The sequence below is a fragment of the Nycticebus coucang genome, chromosome 9 (assembly GCF_027406575.1).
Source record: "Nycticebus coucang isolate mNycCou1 chromosome 9, mNycCou1.pri, whole genome shotgun sequence".
Lineage (NCBI taxonomy): Eukaryota > Metazoa > Chordata > Mammalia > Primates > Lorisidae > Nycticebus > Nycticebus coucang.
This window is the reverse complement of record NC_069788.1, coordinates 87,869,125-87,894,649: the sequence shown is the minus strand read 5'-3', so window position 1 is coordinate 87,894,649 and position 25,525 is coordinate 87,869,125. Positions and strand designations below refer to the sequence as shown.

Genomic DNA, 25,525 nt, shown 5'->3' with positions numbered 1-25,525 from the left:
GATAGGCAAGGCCTGGGCTCTTGTTCAAGCTAGCATTTCTTTGCTGTGTGGTGTTAGACATTTCATCACCTCTCTGGGCTTCGTGTTTCTCTCTGTATAAGAAAGGGTGGGGATAGGTTGGACATCCTTCCTTCCTTCCTTCCTTCCTTCCTTCCTTCCTTCCTTCCTTCCTTCCTTCCTTCCTTCCTTCCTTCCTTCCTTCCTCCCTCCTTCCTTCTTTCCTTCCTTCCTTTTTTCCTTCCTTCCTTTTTATTGAAGATAGTATCTTGACCTGACTCCTAGGGTGGAGTACAATGGTGTCAGGGCCCAGGACTGTCTAGGTTCTAGACACGGACTGCTAAGCTACCTTGCTCAGGAACAATTTCTCTTAGGTGCCTGAGGGCTATCTACTTTAGCTGATGGGGGGGTTAGGGGGGTGGGGGGGTTGTCTTTGAGAGAGTAAAGCAGTCTTAGAATAGATAGATCTTAGTCTTTAGTAGAGGAGCTTGGCAATCTGCAGCAGAAAGATGCCGTGCTGGCGTTCTGCAGGCAGGAGAGGAGACAGAGTCAGAGTAAGCAGGTTCGTGATAGAATGCACACGCTCCCGACTGCCTTCTCCTCCAGCCTAATATAAGGCTGATCTCGTGCCTCTCAACACCACAGGTGTAGAGACTGCCAATTCACCAATGCTCTCATCTTGCGAGCTCTCATGCTTGTTAGGAGCTAAATCCCTCTCCATGCCCTTTTCACCAAGGTGTTCCATTATTGAGCTATACAGGTATTTCTTATAACGCTCACTCCTCCTGGCGATAGGCTATACAGGCTGCTACACAGTGCATGGTCATAACTCACAGCAACCTCAAACTCCTGAGCTCAGGGGATTCTCCAAGTAGCTGGGACTACAGATGCCCACACCACGCCCAACTAATCTTTTAATTTTTTGGAGAGATAGAATCTTACCATGTTGCTTAGACAGTCTTAAACTTCTGGCCTCAAGAGATCCTCCTGCCTTGGCTTCCCAGAGTGCTAGGATTATAGGCACAAACCACTGTATCCACCGGACATTTTCTTCTTAAGTGCCAGAATTCTTTTCCTTTGTAAGATTATTGCAGAAAACTGATATGAGGCAGAGAAAATAGGAAACACATATATGGAGCATTTAAAATGTCAAACATTAGCTGGGTACAGTGGCACACACCTATAAAGCTAGCATTCTGGGAGGCCACACTGGGAGGATCCCTTCATCTCATGAATTCAGGACCAGCCCGAGTGAGAGGGGGGCCCCATTTCTACTAAAAATAGAAAAATAAGCCAGGCCTTGTCGTGGACACCTGTAATATCAGCTACTCCAGAAGCTGAGGCAGGAGGATTGCTTGAACTCAAGAGTTTGAGATTTCTGTGAGCTAGGCTGACACCATGGCACTCTAGCTTGGGCAACAGAGTAAGCCTCTTTCTAAATAAATAAATAAACCTTCTAAGAGGTTTACAGTCATTAAGGTACTTTATCCTAACATCAATGGCACAAAGCAGGTACTGTTATCCCCATTTGACAGATGAAGAAATTGAGGCCCTGAGAAGTTAAGCCACTTGCTCAAGGTATGCGCAGCTTGTAAATGTTCGAGCTGGGATTTTCTGATCAAGTGTGGATCTCAATCAGGAAACCATAGGGCCCTTGCAGCTCTGAATGCACCTCCAGGCACCTGGCATTGCTCTTCCAACATTCATGCACGCGCTCCACACACACTTGCTCATGTGTGCACACATACACACACACACACTATGGCCACTCCTCAGGAGCCTGCCTACCAAACTTGGCTCAAGGCCCAAACCAGTAGTAACTAGCAAGATCAAGAGACTTAGAGGTTTCCTGTGCAGAAACCCTGCATCACCAAAGCATCCCAGTGATGGAACCCCCAAAAGAGCCCACGGGGAGGGAAGAAACACAGGGAGCTTTAATTCCCTGAGTGTGGTGCTGAGGCCTCAGAGGCTCCCCCCCCCAACTTCTGCAGCCAGCTGAGCCCTGGCTGAACCGCCTGCACAGAGCATTTGCCCGGGAGGGATGTAAGTCAGAGCTCTGCCTCCAGGACAGCCTGTCTTGCTAGTCTGTGGGACCCCTCAATTAGTCCCAGGAACCTCACCAGGTCCAGTGTAAAGACAGGTCTTGGCATTGGGCTCAGGCAGACATGGATTTGACTCTTGGACCTGCAACTGATGAGCTATGTGAGTTCAAACCATCTCGGGTTATTTCACTGCCTCTGCTTTCTTATCGGGAACATGAAAATATGATGTATCAACCCCTCAGTGTGGTTTTGAGGATATAGAGATGGGGCACACCCTGAGATCTGTTTCCCTTTGCCTCTACCCTGCAGATAAGTCTGTTGGGGAGCAAATGAAAAGTAAGGATCACTCTGCCCTCTATCAGTCAATCAACAACCATTTATTGCATACTTCCAACAGAAAAGAAAGAAGCAATGACACAAGCAACTCTAATCGACATGCCCTATAATAAATGTCATAGTGGAGATAGGAGAGGATACAAAGGGGTGTGTCAGTCAGGGTTTAACCAGAAGAGCAGAACCAAGTTTAGTGCAAGGACTGGCTTATGTGATTGCGGGGGATGGCCAGGCAACTCCAAAAGCTTTTGGCAAGACAGTCTGGAAGGGTAGGCTGGAACCTTCAGGTAGGAGTTAAAGCTACAGTCCACAAGCTGAATTTCTTCTTTTGGAAATCTTCAGATCTGCTCTTAAGACTTTTCTGCTATCAAATCAGGCCCATCTGGAGGATGGAGGATAATCTCTCTCACAGAGAGTCAACTGACTGTGGACTTTAACCACATCTACAAAATGCCTTTGCATCAGTACCCAGAGTAGTGTGATAGTGAATAACTAGGGGCTGCAGCCTGGACAGGCTGACCCATAACACTGACCAGCCCAGAGCCCCTGGCTGTGCAAGGCCAGTAATCCAGCAAGAGCAGGTGAGGCCTTGGGGCAGAGGAGCAGCTCCAGCCGGGGCCACACAGAGGTTGGAATGCAGGAAGTGCCCTTGGGGAATAGGAAGAACATCACCACGGCAGGAACCCTAGGGAAACAGATGAAATAAAATGGGATTGAAATAAAAGAACAATTTACTACACCATGATAAACAAATACAATGCCTTTTTTAGAGGTGTCATTATGACAATCATGAAACAACAATGAAAAATTCCCTTGATCTTTTCCACATAAACCCACAGGAGGCAAAAAGAGGTTGAATATGGAATACAAAAAGAGCTGTGTTAATGATAGAACTCAGAGAAACTGTAATGTTAGTCTCGAATGTTCTTTACTGTGGTTGTAAAGAACATTCGAGACTAAAAGGAGACTAAAAGGGAGATTTTTGTTGTTGTTGTTGTTGTTTAGAGACAGTTTCACTCCGTTGCCTCCATAGAGTGCTGTGGTGTCACAGCTCACAGAAACCTCCAGCTCTTGGGCTTAGGCAGTTCTCTACAGACGCCTGCCACAACGCCTAGCTATTTTTTGTTGCAGTTTGGCTGGGGTTAGGTTTGAACCCACCACCCTCAGTATATGGGGCCGGCGCCCTACTCACTGAGCCACAGGCACAGCCCCGAGGGAGATGTTCTTTTAAAGGAAAGGAAGGAGTGGTGTTAGGACGTCAGATGAAATTTCCCATTTATTAAAACTTCAAAGACCATTATGTAGAAAGAAACAACATGCTGATAAGAATAATCTAATCCTAGTGAACAGGGAAAAGGTTTAAAAACAATGAGCGCCAAGGTGCCTGAGTGTGAGCAGAGTCACACTAGCCAGCCTCATCCTCCCCTGCAGAAAGCAGGATGGGGGAGGGCCTCTGCTTCTCAAGGATCCCCCAGTTCCTACTAAAAATGTTTCTAGAACCTTCCAGGCCCATAAAGTGTCCAAATGCTGGAAGGGCCCACATGCACATGTCTAGGATTGAATCAGATTTTCTGCCTTTAAGAGGTCTGAGTCCACAGATAGCTTTGGCCTTCTTTTCAGGGAAAAGGCTCCCTGGAAACCCTGTGCTCAGGACCACGCGTCTTCCACCGCTGGGGCTGACATGGTTTGTGCAGCACCACTGCTGCCTCCCTCACCCACAGGTGCGGTCACCTGAGGCTTACCTTTGTGACTGTCTGCAACAGCATCCTGGCTCAGTAATCATGCATATCAGACTTTGGAGGAAAGCCTCTATGCTGACCAGGTGTCAGAATAGGGACTCAGGAGACCTCAGTGCCTTCTAGCTCTGGCCTTGATGCCTGCTTCCTGTGTAGTCTGAAGGATTTTACTGATGGATGGAGCAAGCAAATATTGCTCAGGAGATTCAGAAGTGCAAAGCACAGCCGCCGGCATGGTAGAGGGTGGGATGATGAACAAGGCAGGGTTTCCCTCTGAGAAAACAGATTAGGATGGGACAATGTACACATACATACACACACACACACCCCACTCAGCTACCACTGATTGGGGCTGCTGCAAAGACAGAAAAGCCACCCCCACACTGTCTCAAGGATTCCCCTAAATATACAGGCTGGTAGTGTCCCCAAAATTCCTGTCTGTGTGGTCAGTGTCTGATAACCTCAGTAGGTGTGAGAGCAGGAGAGCAGGCTGAGAGGAAGGATTCCTCCAAGATCCTGTAGCCTATGCTGAGACTGGAGCAGAGGAGCCTTCTCCAGAGATGCAGGAAGAGCCTCTTACATTCTCAAACAACTCCACACCTCTGACACATACTAACTCATCCGCTCCCTACAGCAGCCTGAGGAACTAGGGGCTACTTTTATACTAACTCCCATTATACAGCGATAAAAATAAGGCACAATGAGGTTAAACAATGAGCCCTTGGAGGAGAACTCAATCCAACCCTTATGCCCAACTGTCGGCCGTGCCTCGTGGTTGGTGACGTGAGTTGCCACCTAGATGCTTTTGGACCCTTTCCCACATTCAGATGCTCACAGTCACAGCTACTATCCTTTCTGTGTCACCTGTACAACTATTTATTTAACATTGACTTAGTTTGGGGCTGGAACTTCATATTACCGACTTACATGGAAAATGAGTATCGCTTGTCGTAAAAGAAAAAAGTTATCTATAAAAATAAATGCAGTGGAATAGAAACAATGCCCTTAAAGTCTGGCTAGACTCAGAGGACCAGCCACAGCCCTGAGTCTGCTCTCTCGCTCTGAAAGGGAGATTATGAACACAGAGAAGTGTTGAAAACATACCAGCACCACGCTGGGACTTTCTCCTTGGCCTAATCAGACCAATCACTAAATGAGTCAAGGTTATTTGTCATCTGGTCCGCCTTCCTGAGTTGCAAAATGCTTCCCAGCTCTAACACACAACCACAAAATAAGGGACACAAGCTGACACAGGGAAGGAAAAATATCTTCTCCTTCTCCCCTTCTGAGTTTTGGTCAGGGCCCCCTGTAATAAAAAGATAGAAGAAAAAAAGCATAGAAATTTATTTAATACAAGTTTTATATGACTCAGGAGCCTTCATAAGGAAATGAAATGGGTAAACTTGAGCGTTTTTACACTGGGTTGGAGGAAGAGTGGAGACGTGTGCTAGGACAACAGGTAAAAGACATGTGTAGTGAATGGGGCAACTGGCTCATGCCCCCCTGTCTCTGAGACAAGGTTGCTGCTTTCCTCTGAGTGCAGGGTGGGCACCTCTCATGTGAGCATCTGATGACCTGCTTCAGGGGAAGGTCGGAGAGTCCTTCCTGCCCTGCTGCTTTCAGATCCCTTCAGCTTAAAATCTTCACAACGCCAAGCTGCTCTATGTTGGGGTAGCGTGCCCTGATCCTTCTCATTCGTCACAAGGTTAGGGGTCCCCACAAGGCAAACTTGGCCCTTGAGACAGGGATGCTGTGAATTCTGTAGAGGCCACAGCTTCAAAGGCCCTAAGACCTGGACTCCTGGCTGTCCCTGAGATGACAGTGGAATTTACTCCTGACAGCACCCAGACCCAGTGTTTGTATAATCAAAAGATAGGAAATTATTTTACTATACGTCTTCTTGGACAGAATTCTGAAGGAGAAAGAGCACAAGTGAATCAGAATGTTGGCTGTTCCTTAAAGCATCCTTCTGAAAACGAAGGGGGAAAGGCCCGCTGCAGAGTCACTTCCTGCCTCTTCCCACATCACCCTCAGAGCCTGTGAGGGGCATGGGACCACCCAGCTGGCTCTGCAGACAAGACACTGAGGCCCAGAGACATGAAGAACCCACAGGGGTGCCCACTCAGAGCACCTTCCTCTTCCAGAGCGCTGGCCCCACAGCCTATCTCCAGTGTGCCTTAAACGTCCCTGACATTTGATTTTATGATCGCAGGATGTGTCCCAGTAGGAAAGAGAGGGCACATTCAAACTGGATCATAGAAAGAGAATTTTAGTCGAGGGTCTATTTATAGCAGTGTAGACAGCTTTTAGGGCACTACAAGGAGCAGACAGCACCTCAGGGTGCCTCAGCAAAGCCTTAGCTCCCTGTAGCCTCCCTCCCTGGAGATCAGGGCCCCTAATGGAAGCAGTAAAGGGAGGAGCCAGTACTCCATCCTCACACCTCCTCCCAGTCTCCTGTTGGTGCCCTGATGGCCAAACCCAAAGGGAAGCCATATGGCAAGTAGCCCAGGGTATGGTCCCCACCCAGAGCTCCCAAACCTGTGGAGGTAGCCAGGGATCCTACCCCAGGACACACCTACAAAGCAGGTGGGGAAGAATCTACCAAGGTGAAAGGCCACACTTCATACTCCTTTTTTTTTTTTTTTTTTCGCAGTTTTGGCCAGGGCTGGGCTTGAACCTACCACCTCCTCCAGTATATGGGCCCAGCATCCTGCTCCTTGAGCCACAAGTGCCACCACACACTTCATACTCCTAAACTCTCCTAGGTCTGTAAAGCACCTGCCCTCTGGACATCCTGAGAAAGCCAGAGGGAAAGCCCACAATTTTGTTTTGAAAATGAGAGCAATGTTTACAGCCATTAGCACACAATTAGGATCCAGCTGGACTGATGTGGCCAGATCTGTGGACACAGGACCAGTGAGGAAACCCTGACACCTCCTCCAGGGAGCTAAGCTGGGAGGGCTTGAGTTATCTGTGCACCCTGCATGAGGGCTGAGGTCACTCAGCTGCACAATTCCACTTAAGAAAGACCCCTACAGGGGCAGGGAGGCTGTCTTCCCTCTTCCCTCTGAATCACCAGCATGTGATACTTGCTCAATAATGTTTCAAACATTTGTAAAAATGAATGATTCAAACACATGAACTCTGACTCCCAGCTGAATTTTCCTTCCATGAGCCACGGAGGGCCCCAGAAAGGCAAGCTGCTGGATCTTTTTACCTTTTCTCAAACTCCCCTCCTGGAAGCATCAGAAGGATGTTGCTGCTCATTGAATTTCTTACAAGTTCCAAATCCTGATGTCAGCTCCACTTAAGGGGTTCGTGTAAACCTTTTTGGGTATTAGCTGGTTATCTTCCATTTTACTTCCTGTTTACTGATTCAGCATACTTTTAAAAAATGTGTTCAAATTCCCTGAGCCATCCACGGTCTGATCTCTGGCATTCACAACTGAATTAGGAGAGCAAGGCCTCTGGCAGCCCAGGTGCTCAGTGTTCATGCAGACTTTGCTGGGTGAGGAGTGGCTGAAAGCTAGAGTAGGGCAGATCTGTGGCTATACCCACGCACACAAACACATGCCTGCAAACACATGCATTTACAACAGCTTTCCACACCCTTCCTAGACAGGAGGACGAGGTTACTTGGGATCCTACAGTGAGCGCAAAATTTGGAACAGAAAGCCATTCCAGGGCTGAGGTTCAAGCCCCACCTCCAAGTGTCTCCAGCCAGACAAGTCAACTCACCTGTCTGCACCTCATTTCCTCCCCTGTAAGGCAAGCATACCGCCAGTGCCTCCCTCCTTGCAGGGAAGTGAAGTGAAACTTGAAGAGGGAGACAGACAGACATGGTCAGAAAGGTTTACACCTTTCCTTGGGGGCACAGGCAAAACCCCCAGGCTCAGAACCTGAGAGCACCCGGTATTGGTAACCACCCCACGGGACCACAGATATTTCTCACCTATATGTGTCTCCCTTGTTAGGCTGGAAGCCACCTGAGACCTCATGTCTAATTCACCTCAATCACAGGCCTCTCCCCTCAGCTCAGGCCCACGCTGGACCCAACAGCCTCTCCCATCCCTAACTGGAAGTCTCTAAAAAGCCTCACTTTTAACAGGTCCCAGTGAAACACATGATCTTCCTCCAAATCAGCCCTTCCTTCCTCCTCTTTGCAGGAGTTGGCAGCTGCCGGGGGCAGCCTTTACACCTTCCTCGCTTTCTTCACCATCCCCTCTATTGCAGTCTGGCACCAGGCATGTCAGTTTTACTCTCTAAACTTTCTGGGGTCCAGTCCCTATGTCTCCATCATCCCAGACTCACACTAAACTGCAGCCCTCACTGATAGGTATCCCTGCTTCCACCCTGACCCTCCAGGATCCTGTCTCCCCCAGAAGCTGCCAGGACCTGGCACACCTACACACCCAGCTTCTTCCTGCCTCAGGGCCTTTGCATGTGACCTTCTGCCCAGACATCCGCTCTCCCCACAATCCTTTTGCCCTGTTTATCCTGCACATCCTCATGTTTCATCAGCAATATCCACTCGCACTCCAGCCCAATTCAGGATCTCTTGTTCTGTGCTGCCACAGGCCCTTTCATTAGATTACATTTCACTTAGATTAGTTTGCCATTATTTAATGACTGCATGATGCCATTATTTAGTGACAGCTCCTCACTTCTGTGTCCCTAGCACCCTGCATGTGGTAAGTACTTCACAAACATGTGTTAACTGAAGGACTCAGCAGGCCCCACTGCCCTTCCCAGGTGGAGATAACATGTGTTTTATGGTCCCCAGTCCTCTCCCCAATCTAACCATCTTTTCTCCTCTGTTTAGGCCCAGTGGGGCCTCACTCAGATCCTGCTCTGAGTTCAAATGTTTCCCATCTGGAAGATACCCATGTTCCTCCCTGTTCATGAGGATTCCGTGCCCACAACAGCCTCTTTCAGGTGAGCCAAAGGGATTCCTCAATTTGCTGTGTAGGGGTGGGGAACAGAAAACCTTGCGAATTCTTAGGAATGCCCAATCCTCATGTCCTGGACAACAGTTGAAGGAGCAGGCAATGTTATGCCCAAAGACAAAAATTCTCATGTGTTCAAATCCCCTAGGCCTGTCAGGAACAGAGAGAGTGGATGGTTCTGTGGGACTGGGGCTGGGGGACAAGGGGATGGAGGAGGAGAATGACACATTATGTCCATATGATCTATCCCACATGAACTTGAGAATGAAGGTGAAAGTTACATCTTAAAGTCATTACCCAATGAATCAGATAGAGATGTGCCAGGTTGCCTTAAAAACAAAGTATCTCCAATGCACGGCTGACATCTGGTGAAAAACCAGAACACTCTAAAGACGGAATTTGGGGTCAGGCACGGTGGCTCACACTTGTAATCCTAACACTCTGAGAGGCTGAGGTGGGTGGATTGCTTGAGCTCACAAGTTCGAGACCAGCCTGTGTAAGAGTGAGACCCCATCTCTACTAAAAATGAAAAACTGAGGCAAGAGGATCTCTTGAGCCCAAAAGTTTGAGGTTGTGTTGTTATGACACCACAGTACTCTAGAAAGGGCAAAAAATGAGACTCTGTCTCTACATAAATAAATAAGTAATTTGGGGGACACTGATCCAAAGGATCAGAGGAAGATGTCAGTCCTAGGATTAGGGGCCAATGTTAATAAGACACAGAAGAGAGGGACCTAACCCACCCTCTCGGTCCTGTGGCAGATTCAGCCTACAATGGAGATGACCACATGGCCATCTCAGCCCAGGCCATAGAGCACTGGTGCTATAGTTTCAATTCTGCACTCACCAGGCAACCTTCTAACAATCCTGTGGTTACACAGCTAAGGGCCAGGTGTCTTCCCACTGGTTATCAACTGATCTTATTGAGAAATTAACAAGCAGCATCTGGTGCTATACTTCAGCCCCCAGTGGTCGACCCCGTGAGAGGCAATCATCTCCCCAGGCCTGGGGCACTGAGGAAATAGGATTTCTTTAGCTGCAGAAATGGGGCCATGGACTAGACCAAGGGGACTGCTCGGGGGAAGTCTTACCTTCCATGGACTCTGGAAAGAAGCCTGCCCATTTCCATGGGTTGAGAGTTCAAGGCACAGTGGAGACAGCTTGTCTCTGTTCAAAAATGTCTGGGTCCTCAGTGGGAAGATGTAAAGTCTGAGAAACCAAAATCAATTGAATGCTTAGCAGACGATCCATTTCCAGGGTAGTACATTGATTCCTCCCCATGTGGCTACTTGAGTGTCATCACAACATGGTGGCTCACTTCCCTCTGAGTGACCAATTCAAGAGACCAAGAAGGAAGCTGCAATGCATTTTATGACCTTGCCTTAGAAGTCACACCCTTCACTGCCATTGGTTAGAAGCAAGTCATTAAGTCCAGCCCACATCCATAGGAGGAGGAATTAGACTCCTCCTATTGAAGAGAGGAGGATCAAAGAATTTGGGGGCATATGAAAGCCACCACACCACTGGAAAGATCCCTCCAGAGCATACTTCCTACCCCATTGCCCACTTTCTATCTCTCCTGTCCAACATCTAGAGCCACCTTCCAGAACACACCAGCAGCTTCTCCACTTCTATGCCCCTGCTCCAGCTGTCCCCCCTTCCTGGTCTGCCCTTCCTCCTTCTTACTCCTGATGAAATTCTGCTCCTCATCCTTCAGAACCCAGCTCCAGAGTCACCTCCAGCCTCGCCCCACTGCCCTTACTCCAATCCTGCCTCTCGCAACCCTCCATGGCTGTCCTCACACACTGGGCCACAATTGTTAGGAGCTCAGGCAGGACAGGGGACAGTTGGTGCCCTTTCCTGTGTCCCTGGCCAGAGCTCAGCACAGAGCAGATGCTGAGAAGTTAAGTAACTTCCCCTACATCACACAGCTAATAAATAAGGGAGTCAAGCTATGAAACCAGGAGAACTGTCTGACTCCAAAGCCCCCACTCTTCTTCTCCATTATGCGACCTCTGCTCATCTTCAACACTTCCCTGATGGAGGGCCTGGAAGTAGGATTCTGCTGCACTTTGTCAGAGGAGACAAACTGCCCGGGGAGGCAGGGAGTGGACAGATGACCCATGGTCTCAGAGCCAGGCTGAAATCTCTCTGTCCGGAATGATATCATCTTTCAGTTCTAATAAATTACTCATTTATAACAAGTCTTCGGGGGGCCTGGATGATAAGGAAAGAATTTGCAGTTTATCTTCCCATCATGGAAGTTCAAAGAGGTCCAGGATCCAAGGCTCATGATTGTTAGCGCTGTTGATGGATGCTGGCCAAGGAAATGTCTCAGTGGAGCCTCAAGACGAACATGAAGTCTCAGTTGATGCCCAAGGAGCAGAGAAGGCACTGTAAGACCCTGGAAGTCAGGTCTGCAGAGATGTGAGTCTGAGCACGGCTGCAGAAAAGAGGCTGAGTTCCAGCCAGACTTTGCCACATCCTAGTTCTTCAGGAAGCTGTCTGCTGAGCAGATGAGCCACCTCACTCTCCTTCTCCATCTATACCAGTTGTTTCTCCTTCCTTTTGTGACCTCGAGGTATAACAGCCTCTTTTTCACTTTTTTTCAGTGCTGACATGCTCAACCTCACCTCACAAGTGTCTGCGCTTAACGAGAGCCTTTCCCCAAGCAACAGCTGCATCCAGGCCGAATGGTTTAGCTGGATCAACACCATCCAGGCTCCCTTCCTCTGGGTCATATTTGTGCTGGCCGCCCTCGAGAACATCTTTGTGCTCAGTGTCTTCTGCCTACACAAGAGCAGCTGCTCGGTGGCCGAGATCTACCTGGGGAACCTGGCTCTGGCTGACCTGATCTTGGCCCTCGGGCTGCCCTTCTGGGCCATCACCATCGCCAACAACTTTGACTGGCTCTTTGGGGAAGTGCTGTGCCGTGTGGTGAACACCATGATCTACATGAATCTGTACAGCAGCATCTGTTTCCTGATGCTGGTGAGCATCGACCGCTACCTGGCCCTGGTGAAAACCATGTCCATGGGCCGGATGCGTGGGGTGCGCTGGGCCAAACTCTATAGCCTGGTGATCTGGGGGTGCACACTTCTCCTGAGCTCGCCCATGTTGGTGTTCCGCACCCTGAAAGAGTACACAGACGAGGGCTACAACGTCACTGCCTGTGCCATTAAGTACCCATCCCGCACCTGGGAGGTGTTCACCAACGTCCTCCTGAACTCCGTGGGCTTCCTGCTGCCTCTGAGTGTAATCACCTTCTGCACGGTACAGATCATGCGGGTTCTGCGCAACAACGAGATGCAGAAGTTCAAGGAGATCCAGACAGAGAGGAGGGCCATGGCGCTGGTGCTGGCCGTGCTGCTGCTGTTCGTCATTTGCTGGCTGCCGTTCCAGATCAGCACCTTCCTGGACACACTGCTGCGCCTCCAGGTCCTCTCCAGCTGCTGGGACGAGCACATCATCGACATCATCACACAGATCAGCTCCTTTGCGGCCTACCTCAACAGCTGCCTCAACCCGCTGGTGTACGTGATCGTGGGCAAGCGCTTCCGGAAGAAGTCTCGAGAGGTGTACTGGTGGGTGTGCCAGAAGGGGGGCTGCAGGTCAGAGCCCATGCAGATAGAGAACTCCATGGGCACGCTGAGAACCTCCATTTCGGTGGACCGCCAGATTCACAAATTGCAGGATGGGGCTGGGAGTAGGCAGTGAGCGGACCAGCACAACTGTCCATTTGCCTAAGGACTGACAGGTTGAAAGACAGCCTTTCTTCAGCATGGGCCCAGGAAGGCAGAGAAAGCATCCCATGCCCAACTTTGGGCAACTAGTGGTTATCTCCAGAAAATACAAGAAACTACTTCCTGTCCCCTGATTGTAGTAAGCCGGGCTGTGAGAAAGCGGTAGCCTCATGTACAGCTACGGGCTTTGTAAATGTGACAGTATTATTGTTTTCATTTCCACCAGAGCCAGGCTGCTTTTTCCCAGGAGTGGAGGGGACCTGGGGGAAGGGATAAAAGTAACTGAGTTTCCCTCCCTGCCTCAGAAAGACAGCTTGAGTCCCCAGGAGAACTGTCACCCCAGCTTTGGGGCAGTGGCCGAGAGCATATCCAAGGCCTGACTAAATTAGTGTCCAGGGTCTCTTTAATCCACTCAGCTAAGACTTTGGATTAAAGGTTAAACTCTAAAGAATCCCTGATAAGAACCTGGAGACCAGGATTCTGTGGTTCTCCACACCAGTGGACAAGGTGGTCTGTGCAAAAGAACTCAATAAGCACTTAAAGAGTACTTGCTATATATGCAGCATTGAACACTGTAGACAAGAGGGAAGCAAAGACACAGTTCTGTCTTGAAGGAAGTAGGAAGCTAGAGTGGGGATGACTGAGTTCTTGAGCCACCAGAAAGCTGTTTTATCACGTGTCGCGCGAGGCACAGTGTGCGGTACAGAGCAGCAGGGGAGGAGCCTAAGGTCCCAACTCAGCTGGTAACTACTTTCACAATCAGTTTGTTCCTGCCTCAGTTTCCCCCTCTGTAATATGATGTTGTCACAAGGATTAAAGGCAGCAACAGGCATAAAAGTATTATGAAAATCAAAAGGTGCTATGTGAATGTGAGGCATTTTTATGCACATCAAACTGGGATAAATGTATCATAAGGGAAAAACACCAAAGTTTAGAAAAAGCTCTGCAGAGAATCAGTATTAGATGCCAATGGTGGCGAAGGCACCTATCTTTGTCTGGCACACAGTAGGTGCTCAATAGCAGAAGCTCCCTTCCACCTTTTCTTCCCGTCACCCTCAACCCCCACTGACACACGCACACAGCATTTGTGGAGGAGGCCGCCCCTTTCGTGTTTGCTTTTTGATGAGGCAGAGAGATTTTTAATCAGACTCACCCAGGGATCACAGACCCTCCCTGCCTCCAGGATTCTTCCTGTCTCATCCAACCAAGGGACACTAATCAGTGGTTTATGTGAAGGTAGCCAGTATGACCCCCAGCAGAGTTTGAGTGGGAAGCAGTAGGGATTACCTAAACGCAGCAGGCCAACGACGGGGCATGCAGGTCATTTACCCAAAAGCATTACTCCCAGGACCAACCTTCCCCACACAGCAGGCAGACAGCTATCTGGGTCAGCGAGGCCTGTGTCCAGGCTGGGCCATCAGAGCACAGGCATACATTACCTTGAGGAAGCCCTCTTGGGACAACGCCCCACATGAGAGCAGGTCTGGGCTGAAACAAACACAAGAGATCACCCTCCCCAAGTGGCTTCTCAGCCCATCAATTTCCCACAGGGTAGGGGTAGGGCACACGTGGCTCTGCCTCTGGAAGGCTGGAGGGATAGGCCTGGGTGTCAGGCTGGACCTGCATCCTTGGCCTGCATCCTTGGCCTGGACCTGCATCCTCAGTTCCTCCCTGGAGAATTTGTTTCTTTTTCTATGTTCTTAATAAACAGCCTCCTATGGCCAGTGCTGTGCCAGGCCCCTCAGGAAGGTACACAGGAGCACCTACCCAGATCAGGCATCAAGCTGCTTAGAACCAAGGCAGCTCAGTGGCAGTCAACCTGGCCACCCCACGTTCACTTGGTAAATGAGTATTTATTAGCTGCTGGGCTCTCTTTCTGAAGCGGCTGAAACCTGGAGGGCAAGGAGGAATTGGAAAGCAAAGACCCCATAAATCCTGACCAATCCAACTCTGAATTTTAAAAAAGGAATCAAAAAAATCCCTTCCCCAGCCCACCTTACCCCCCTCACCCATGTCCCCCTGCCCCTTGTATGTACACACTTGTAGCTGGAGAAGGAAAACAAAACCATTTAGTATTGAAATGAAGCCAAACTTTGCACACCATGTAATGAAACCAAGGAGGCTGTGCTTCGTAACATCAGCAGTCGCTCCTGAGCAGAGCACATGCGGGTCTGAGGGTCTCCTGGGAGCACAGCTGCCCCCTTAGAGGTCAAGTGGGGTCTGCAAATGGTCGGAGCTACAATTGAGTCTGCAGGAGGGGCTCGCCTGTGCTGTGTTGATGCCCCGATGGAGAATATCTGTTGGGTGAAAGACCCAAAGAACTGTTACCCTGTAAAGAGGAAGCACTTCACATACAAATGAGAAAATGAATGAACCATGAAAACATGTGTCTTTTCTGTATAGTGTAATAAATGAATGTGGAACTTTTGCATAGCTCTATCATTTGTTGCAATTCCTCAAATCCCTGAGTTTTGTCTCTGGGACATTTCCTTGGGCAGTCAGAAGATTTCATGAGGAGTCCATTTCTTTCTGTTCAACCTGCTTACAGGTTTCTGTAGGAAAAACAGGGGTTGCCAAGCTTTTGTGATTATGTGTTCTTATAAGAAAAACTATTGATTATGCCTACCCAATATATATACTTATTGCGTGAAAATGTACATTCTCAAATATCCTCAACAAGGATGGAAAGATGATGTAAAAAAAGATGATGATGATGTAAAAAAAATATTAATACTGTTTGAATATTTCCCCTATCCTACATTCCCACATGGGTAACTCGCTACCAAGCTCCTATCAGGTGCCTGTGAGACCCAGGGAGGCCGCAGAATCATAGGGATGGCAGTGATTCAATCATTTATTCATGCAATGTATGTTTATTGAGTGCCTACCATTTAACCTTCCCTCCAAATTAGGGGTAACCCCTACAATAGACACTGCTTGCATACTCCTGGTGATGGGGAAGTCATTATGCAGTTCGCCTGAGATTCCTTCATTATTCATGTATTCATTCACTCATTCAGGAAATAAAACTTGCATTCTCAGTCTTCATAAAGGGCAATCCTCCATCAATCTATGCAATGATCCATCCATGCTAGAAACCTATGTACCCTTTCTTTCACCCTTTCGATTCTGTTTACTGTGTTTCCTGGATATTTCTTGTGACCAATTATCTTTTCTTATTGGTCTCGAATATTAATCCCTATCTCCAATTCTTTTTTTTTTTTATTGTTGGGGATTCATTGAGGGTACAATAAGCCAGGTTACACTGATTGCAATTGTTAGGTAAAGTCCCTCTTGCAATCATCTCTTGCCCCCATAAAGTGTGACACATAACAAGGCCCCACCCCCCCTCCTTCCCTCTTTCTGTCTCCTCCCCATAACCATAATTGTCATTAATTGTCCTCATATCAAAATTGAGTACATAGGATTCATGTTTCTCCATTCTTGTGATGCTTTACTAAGAATAATGTCTTCCACGTCCATCCAGGTTAATATGAAGGATGTAAAGTCTTCATTTTTTTTAATGGCTGAATAGTATTCCATGGTATACATATACCACAGCTTGTTAATCCATTCCTGTGTTGGTGGGCATGTAGGCTGTTTCCACATTTTGGCGATTGTAAATTGAGCTGCAATAAACAGTCTAGTACAAGTGTCCTTATGATAAAAGGATTTCTTTCCTTCTGGGTAGATGTCCAGTAATGGGATTGCAGGATCAAATGGGAGGTCTAGCTTGAGTGCTTTGAGGTTTCTCCATACTTCCTTCCAGAAAGGTTGTACTAGCTTGCAGGCCCACCAGCAGTGTAAAAGTGTTCCCTTCTCTCCACATCCACGCCAGCATCTGCAGTTTTGAGATTTTGTGATGTGGGCCATTCTCACTGGGGTTAGATGATATCTCAGGGTTGTTTTGATTTGCATTTCTCTAATATATAGAGATGATGAACATTTTTTCATGTGTTTGTTAGCCATTCGTCTGTCGTCTTTAGAGAAAGTTCTATTCATGTCTCTTGCCCATTGATATATGGGATTGTTGGCTTTTTTCATGTGGATTAATTTGAGTTCTCTATAGATCCTAGTTATCAAGCTTTTGTCTGATTGAAAATATGCAAATATCCTTTCCCATTGTGTAGGTTGTCTCTTTGCTTTGGTTATTGTCTCCTTAGCTGTACAGAAGCTTTTCAGTTTAATGAAGTCCCATTTGTTTATTTTTGTTGTTGCAATTGCCATGGCAGTCTTCTTCATGAAGTCTTTCCCCAGGCCAATATCTTCCAGTGTTTTTCCTATGCTTTCTTGGAGGATTTTTATTGTTTCATGCCTTAAATTTAAGTCCTTTATCCATCTTGAATCAATTTTTGTGAGTGGGGAAAGGTGTGGGTCCAGTTTCAGTCTTTTACATGTAGACATCCAGTTCTCCCAACACCATTTATTGAATAGGGAGTCTTTCCCCCAAGGTATGTTCTTGTTTGGTTTATCAAAGATTAGGTGGTTGTAAAATGTTAGTTTCATTTCTTGGTTTTCAATTCGATTCTAAGTGTCTATGTCTCTGTTTTTGTGCCACTACCATGCTGTCTTGAGCACTATGGCTTTGTAGTACAGACTAAAATCTGGTATGCTGATGCCCCCAGCTTTATTTTTGTTACAGAGAACTGCCTTAGCTATACGGGGTTTTTTCCGGTTCCATACAAAACACAGAATCATTTTCTCCAAATCTTGAAAGTACGATGTTGGTATTTTGATAGGAATGGCATTGAATAGGTAGATTGCTTTGGGAAGTATAGACATTTTAACAATGTTGATTCTTCCCATCCATGAGCATGGTATGTTCTTCCATTTTTTAATATCCTCTGCTATTTCCTTTCTGGAAAGGAATTTCATAGTTTTCTTTATAGAAGTCCTTCACCTCCTTCGTTAGGTATATTTCTAGGTATTTCATTTTCTTTGAAACTATGGTGAAGGGAGTTGTGTCCTTAATTAGTTTCTCATCTTGACTGTTATTGGTGTACACAAAGGCTACTGACTTGTGGACATTGATTTTATATCCTGAAACATTACTGTATTTTTTGATGACTTCTAGGAGTCTTGTGGTTGAGTCTTTGGGGTTGTCTAAGTATAAGATCATGTCGTCAGCAAAGAGGGAGAGTTTGACCTCCTGTGCTCCCATTTGTATTCCCTTTATTTCCTTGTCTTGCCTAATTGTATTGGCTAGAACTTCCAGCACTATGTTGAATAGTAAAGGTGACAGAGGACAACCTTGTCTGGTTCCAGTTCTAAGAGGAAAAGCTTTCAGTTTTACTCCATTCAGTAAAATATTGGCTGTGGGTTCGTCATAGTTAGCTTCAATCAGTTTTAGAAATGTGCCACCTATACCTATACTCTTCAGTGTTCTAATTAGAAAAGGATGCTGGATTTTATCAAATGCTTTTTCTGCATCTATTGAGAGGATCATGTGATCTTTATTTTTGCCTCTGTTAATATGGTGGATAATGTTCATGGACTTGCGTATGTTAAACCAGCCTTGCATCCCTGGGATGAAGCCTACTTGATCATGATGAATGAGTTTTTTGATGATAAGCTGTAATCTATTGGCTAGGATTTTGTTGAGAATTTTTGCATCTATATTCATGAGTGAGATTGGTCTGAAATTCTCCTTTTTGTTTGGGTCTTTTCCTGGTTTTGGTATCAGGGTGATGTTTGCTTCATAGAATGTGTTGGGGAAGATTCCTTCTTCCTCAATTTTTTGAAATAATTTCTGCAGTACAGGAATAAGCTCTTCCTTGAAGGTTTGACAGAATTCTGGAGTGAAGCCATCTGGACCAGGGCATTTTTTGTTTGGAAGCTTGTTTATTGTGTCTTTGATCTCAGTGCTTGAAATTGGTCTGTTCAGGAGCTCTATTTCTTCCTGGCTGAGTCTAGGAAGAGGGTGTGATTCCAAATATTGATCCATTTCCTTCATATTGTCAAATTTCTGGGCATAGAGTTTCTGGTAGTATTCAGAGATGATCTCTTGTATCTCTGTGGGATCAGTTGTTATTTCCCCTTTATCATTTCTGATTGAGGTTACTAGAGATTTTACTTTTCTATTCCTCGTTAGTCTGGCCAATGGTTTATCTATTTTATTTATTTTTTCAAAAAACCAACTCCTTGTTTCATTAATTTTCTGAATGATTCTTTTGTTTTCAATTTCATTGATCTCTGATTTGATTTTGGAGATTTCTTTTCTTCTACTGAGTTTAGGCTTAGATTGTTCTTCTTTTTCCAATTCCATAAAATCTCTTGTGAGATTGTTGATGCGCTCTCTTTCTGTTTTTCAAATGTAGGCATCTAAAGCGATGAATTTTCCTCTCAAAACTGCTTTTGCAGTATCCTACAGGTTTTGGTAGCTTGTTTCTTCATTGTTGTCATGCTCAAGGAAGTTAATGATTTCCTGTTTTATTTCTTCCTGCACCCATCTGTTATTCAACAGAAGATTGTTTAATTTCCATGCCTTGGGGTGGGGTCGAGCATTTTTGTTAGAGTTGAGTTCCACCTTTAGTGCCTTATGGTCTGAGAAGATACAAGGTAAAATTTCAATTCTTTTGATTCTGTTGATATTTGTTTTGTGTCCCAGGATATGATCAATTTTGGAGAATGTTCCATGGGGTGATGAGAAGAATGTGTATTCTTTATCTTTAGGGTGGAGTGTTCTATATGCGTCTATCAAGCACAGTTGTTCTAGGGTCTCATTTAAATCTCTTATATCCTTGTTTAATTTCTGTTTAGAGGATCTGTCCAGCTCTGTAAGAGGAGTGTTAAGGTCCCCTGTTATTACGGTATTATCAGATATCATATTGCTCAGACTGAGTAAGGTCTGTTTCAAGAATCTGGGAGCATTTAAATTGGGTGCATAAATATTTAGAATTGAAATGTCTTCTTGTTGTATTTTTCCCTTGACCAATATAAAGTGACCATCTTTGTCTTTTTTGACTTTAGTTGCTTTAAATCCACATGTATCTGAAAATAAGATTGCAACTCCTCTTTTCTTCTGAATTCCATTTGCCTGAAAAATTGTCTTCCAACCCTTGACTCGGAGCTTTAATTTGTCTTTTGAAGCCAGGTGTGTTTCTTGCAGACAGCAAATGGATGGCTTGTGTTTTCTAATCCAGTCAAACAATCTATGTCTCTTCAGTGGGGAATTCAAGCCATTAACATTTATTGAGATAATTAATAAGTGTTGTAGTATTCTATTCATCTTATTTTGTGAGAGTCCATTGCTTAGTTTTATCTTTTGCATCAGTGTGGAGGTTAGGTTCTGTCCTTTAATTTCTGAGTTCTTACTTTGCTGCTGATCCATTGTGGTGGTCAGTGTGCAGAACAGGTTGAAGTATTTCCTGTAGAGTGGGTCTTGTTGTGGCGAATTTCCTCAATGTTTGTATATCTGTAAATGATTTGATTTCTCCGTCAATTTTTAAGCTTAGCTTAGCAGGGTACAGAATTCTGGGCTGGAAATTGTTCTGTTTAAGTAGATTAAAGGTAGATGACCATTGTCTTCTTGCTTGGAAAGTTTCATTAGAGAAGTCTGCGGTCACTCTGATGGATTTGCCCCTGTAGGTCAACTGGCGCTTACTCCTGGCAGCTTGCAGAATCTTTTCTTTTGTCTTGACTTTGGACAAGTTCATCACAATGTGTCTTGGAGAAGCACGGTTAGAGTTGAGGCGACCTGGGGTCCAATAGCCCTCTGAAAGCAGTGTGTCAGAATCTTTGGTGATATTTGGGAAATTTTCTTTTATAATATTCTCTAGTATGGCTTCCATTCCCCTGGGGCATTCTTCCTCCCCTTCTGGAATTCCTATAACTCGTATGTTGGAACGCTTCATAAAGTCCCATAATTCTGACAGTGAACGTTCTGCTTTCTCTCTCTTCTTTTCTGCCTCTTTTACTATCTGACTTATCTCAAAAACTTTGTCTTCTACCTCTGAAAGTCTTTCTTCTGCATAATCTAACCTGTTGCTGATACTTACCATTGCATCTTTAAGTTCCCTAATTGACTGTTTCAGTTCCTTCAGCTCTGCTATATCCTTTTTATATTCTTCATATCGTTCGTCTCTTATTTGATTCTGTTTTTGGATTTCCTTTTGGTTATTTTCCACTTTATTAGCAGTTTCCTTCGTTGTTTCCATCATTTCTTTCATTGTTTTCAACATGTGTATTCTAAATTCCCTTTCTGTCATTCCTAACATTTCTTTATAGGTGAAATCCTCTGCAGTAGCTACCTCATGGTCCCTTGGCGGGGTTGTTCTGGACTGGTTCTTCATGTTGCCTGGAGTTTTCTGCTGATTCTTCCTCATGAGTGATTTCTTTTATCTGTTTCCTTGCCCTAATTTTCCTTTCACTTCCTCTTGCTCTTTAAGTTCTCGTGCCTGTGGACTAAGGGTTACAGGACCAGAAGTGTGAGAAGGTTGAAGAGCAAAAAAGGGATGAAAGAAAGGGGGACTGAGTGATAAGAAAAATAGAGAAAGGAGAGGGGGTGTGGTAAAGGAATATTGACAAAAAGAAGAGAGGCACAGAAAGAGGGAGACAGAGCAATATAGGTGTAAAGTAGGGTACTTTGATACAACCTTAAAAAAAAACCACCTTCTAGGGGTGCCCAGTTGGGTGGTTCCCTTGAGGTCAGCAGCTCTTTGCTAACCGGATCAGACACAGTACCCCACCTCCACCAAGTAGAGAGGAAAGATAAAAATGCTAAAATCAAACCAAAACAACCAAACAGAAAACTTTACAGGATAAAATTGGGTGGAAAACCAAATAATAGCAGTAGAAACACTAATAAAAATGAAGTTCTAATTATTGAAATAGGCAGCAATGGGAAATTATAATTAAACTAGAAAAATTGAGAAAGAAAAAGGATCTGTATGGAAAAGGTTGAACTTAAAAAACAAAACAACAATCAACAACATCAAAATAAACAAAAGAAAACAACCAAACCAAAAAAAAAAAAAAAAACACAACCAAAAACAAAGCAGTATGTATATGTTATTGAATATTGTCTGGGCAACACGTGGTCTTCTGGGGTATGAGATGTTAATCACAGTTCTGATACGACTGGAGGCTGCTAGTTTCTCAAACCCCAGCAGGTAGACACCCTAAATCTCTCTTCAGCCCACTTAAAAGGCACTTCGAACTTGTTCACTTGCTGAGCAGAAGCTTTCCCAGGGAAGCGCTTGTCGCTGGAATCACTGCTGAAGTGGCTATCCACTTACCCTGTGTGCCAAAACTGGTCTCCCTCTGCCCCCGAGGGTTAGGGCTGCAAGGCGGCTCAGACCCCACCCTTAGGCTACTTGGTCGCTGGGTTACCAGCTCCCACCCAATTCTAGCTCTGCGACCCTGAGGGCGGAGCTTGCCGGGGCTGATCGCTCACAATGGCTGCCTGTGACCCAGAGCCAAACACTATTAGCTCTGTCTGGCTCAGCGGCTCAGACTGGGGCCCTAGACAAAGGCCAAAGTTCTCCACACTCCCGCTCAGGCTCTCCCCAAGGCAGTTCAGCTGAGTGCCAAGTCCAAAGACACCAAAACAGTTCACAGGTAAGGCCTTTCTGGTTTGCAGTCTCGCTGCTACTGAACTTACAGTTGCGGGCGGGTTTAGACGGATTGAACACACGCGACCACTTGCCGGTTTTCCACTGTTTTAGTCCTCCTCTTGGGGTCCAGAAGTCTCTCGCTGACTCCCTGTATCCTCTCAGGGGTGATGATATGCAGATCCCACCAGCCAGAGATGCCTGGAGTCCTATATCCCCAGACTCACGGTGCCCAGATGCAAGGAAGCTGTTACTCGGCTGCCATCTTGCTCCGCCTCTCCACTATCTCCAATTCTTATTCTCCACTTGGCAGCTAATGTGGTCTTTTACAAATGCAAACACACCCCTGGGAGGTTGTAGACCTAAAGAACAGTGTTCAGGAGCCATGGCTTTGAGAACAGGCAGACCTGGATTCCACCTGTGGTTCTACCTTGGGCTTCTATTTGCAATGTGGTCCTGGGTATCTCAGTTATCCTTTCTAAGTCCAAGTATCCTCACCTTTAAAATAGGGACAATAATGGTATCTACCTCATAGAACTGTTAAGAGGATCAAGGTATGACAGTTGGCACTGAAGATGTGTTAGCTGTTATAATGACGATGATAACGATGGAAGTTAAGATGAATATATTCTCCAAAGAAAAACCCTTCAATTATATCCTGGATATAATAAGTGGCTATAATTCAACTTCTCTTCAGATAAAGTTCCACAGCTATAACGTGATTCTTAAAACCATTCTGGCCCCTGCCTTGTCTCTCTATCTCCTTCTTTCTACTCAAAACACATTCCCTACACTACAGCCATATTAGACACAAGCACCTGGACAGAGCCCAGGAAACATTCCATTCCCATCCAGTGCCCACCTTTTCTGCCCAGCCTGCACCTCTCATGGTGTACCCTGAGTTTAGAGGAGCTCCCCAAGTGCTGAGGAGCTCATTCATCCAAGGGATTTTATTCACAGATGTTTACAGGCCTCAAAGAAGTCTTCCATCTAAGTCTTCCATCTGGTGAGAAATCACATGCCTGGAAACCTTAGCAGGGCTCTCAGCAGACAGAAATGGGCTGGGAGGCCCTCCCCTCCCCATTGAGCAAGGCAACAGGAGCAGCCCCTCCAGTCCCAACCCTCCTTCATCCAGCGAGCCGGTACCATAAGCAGCAGCCCTGGTGGGCCTTGGGTGACCATGTGATGGTCCAGATCCTGAGTCTGCCCTGGCCAAAGCTAGTGAAGGCAAGGTGCAGTGATGCAAACTAAACAGCAGGGGGCCTTTTGGGAGTTCAAACCAGTGATGTTGCCACTATTGACTTAGGAAGCCAAATGAGTGCCATCGTCATGACTCAGAAGGCGAAGTCTCCATTTTGTAGAACCCAGTCATGTGCTTAATTATCTATTTGTTACCCAATCACTGACCTATTGCAAAGTCTCACACAGTTCCGATCCTTTGCCCAAACTTCAGGAGGATGTGGGGGTCACGGATGAACAACAGAGGTCATGGTTTGGCAATAGCAATGGCTGAAAGCTTAATGCTTTGTGTGTGGTTTTTTTATGTGTTTGTTTTCCTGGCTGAGGCAAAGTAACCTTATATCAGAGGGGCCCCACTGAAATGTTTCACCCTGTGCTGAGCACTTGGTAGACTTCCCCTCCACCCACTCCAGGAGTCTGCATCATCACCCGTTCAGGGTATGGAAACTGAGGTTCAGAGAGGGAGGTAATTTGCTAAGGCCACAAAGTTCTGAAAGAGGGTGCTCTGGAAGCTCCACCTGCTCTCAGGTTGTCTTTGCTTTCACAGAGGATGCAAATTCTGTCACAAAGCCCTCAACATGCATAAAAAGCTTATGAGTTAAGGCCTGGGCTGTTTCTGCCAAGACCAACAGACTTTGCCTCTTCTACCCCTTGTAAGTACTTGCTTCCTGCAGAATCACCTTACCAGAAGCCGGTAGATAAGATTCCCCTGCCAAACAGTTCACTCATTTCAGCTTTTATTCATTTCTACTATGCAATCATCACTACCATCCAATTCCAGAACATTTCATCACCCCAAAGAGAATTCTCATATTCATTAACAGTCACTTCCCATTCTTCCCTCCGTGCCACTTCTAATACTTCTGTCTCTAGATTTGCATGTTAGGGATATTTCATAGAGCTAGAATATGTGCCTTTTGTATTTGGCTTCTTTCACCTAATTGGCACTAAGATATATATTTACTTGTAGGGGAAGAACCCTCAGGACCAGAACTTGGGTTTACCATGCCACTTGCCCACTTGTGTGATCTTTGGTGATCCACTTTACTATCTCCCCTCCTGCCCACTTTGTTCCCTGACTCTAAGATGGAGATATTATACAATGTCTGCCTATCTCATGCAGAGATAATGAAACTGTAAAAGACAACACAAACATGATGAGGGCTGCCCTGGAACCTCAGCTCTGCCACTTCCTACCTGTGGGGATTTGGACAAGGGCCATTAACTTCTCTGAGTTTCTGTTTCTCATCTATCAAATGAGTATCTGGGTATTGTGAAGACAAAGTGAGATAAAGATGTTATAGAGGGTTGAATAGTGTCCCTTCCAAAAAATTCATGTCCACATAGGACTTTAAAATGTGACTCATTTGACAACAGGTCTTTGCAGAAGAAATTAGGTTAACAGGAGGTTACACAGGTTGAGCAACCCTACTCCAAAAATTCAAAATCTGAAACATCTCAAAATCTAAAACTGTTTGAGCTCCAAAATAATGCTCAAGAAAATGCTCATAGGGGCATTTTGAATTTCAGATTTTCAGACTGGGGATGCTCAAGTAATATAACACAAATACCTATATTCCAAAATCTGAAAAAAATCCTAAATTTGAAACACTTCTGGTCCCATGCATTTCAGTAAGGGGGTACTCAACCTAAATAATAGTTCCTCTAAGTGAAAGCAGGCCCTAAATCCCATGACTGATGCCCTTGTAAGAAGAGAAAATGCCTAGAGACACAGAGAGATGGCTGTAAGAAGACGGAGGCAGAGATCGAAGTGATGATTCTACAAGCCACACAAAGCGAGGGATTGCCCAGAACCACCAGGACCTGGGAAGAGGCGAGGGTGATTCCTCTCTCAGAGTTTCCAGGAGGACAGAAAGAACCAATACTGCCAACATCTAGATTTTGGACTTCTGGCCTTTTGAACTGTCATAGAATAAA

General features: G+C 45.9%; 1 protein-coding gene across 1 annotated transcript in view; it reads left to right on the top strand.

The window, feature by feature from the left end:
* The window catches only part of LOC128594160 (B1 bradykinin receptor-like), a 67,198-nt gene that overhangs the window by 16,784 nt on the left and 24,889 nt on the right, over window positions 1-25,525 (top strand). The window contains exons 2-3 of the mRNA XM_053602707.1: window positions 8,931-9,043; window positions 11,667-12,638. Coding sequence (XP_053458682.1) covers window positions 8,970-9,043; window positions 11,667-12,638 — 1,046 coding nt within the window. The 5' untranslated portion in view covers window positions 8,931-8,969. The remainder of the gene's footprint in view (window positions 1-8,930; window positions 9,044-11,666; window positions 12,639-25,525) is intronic.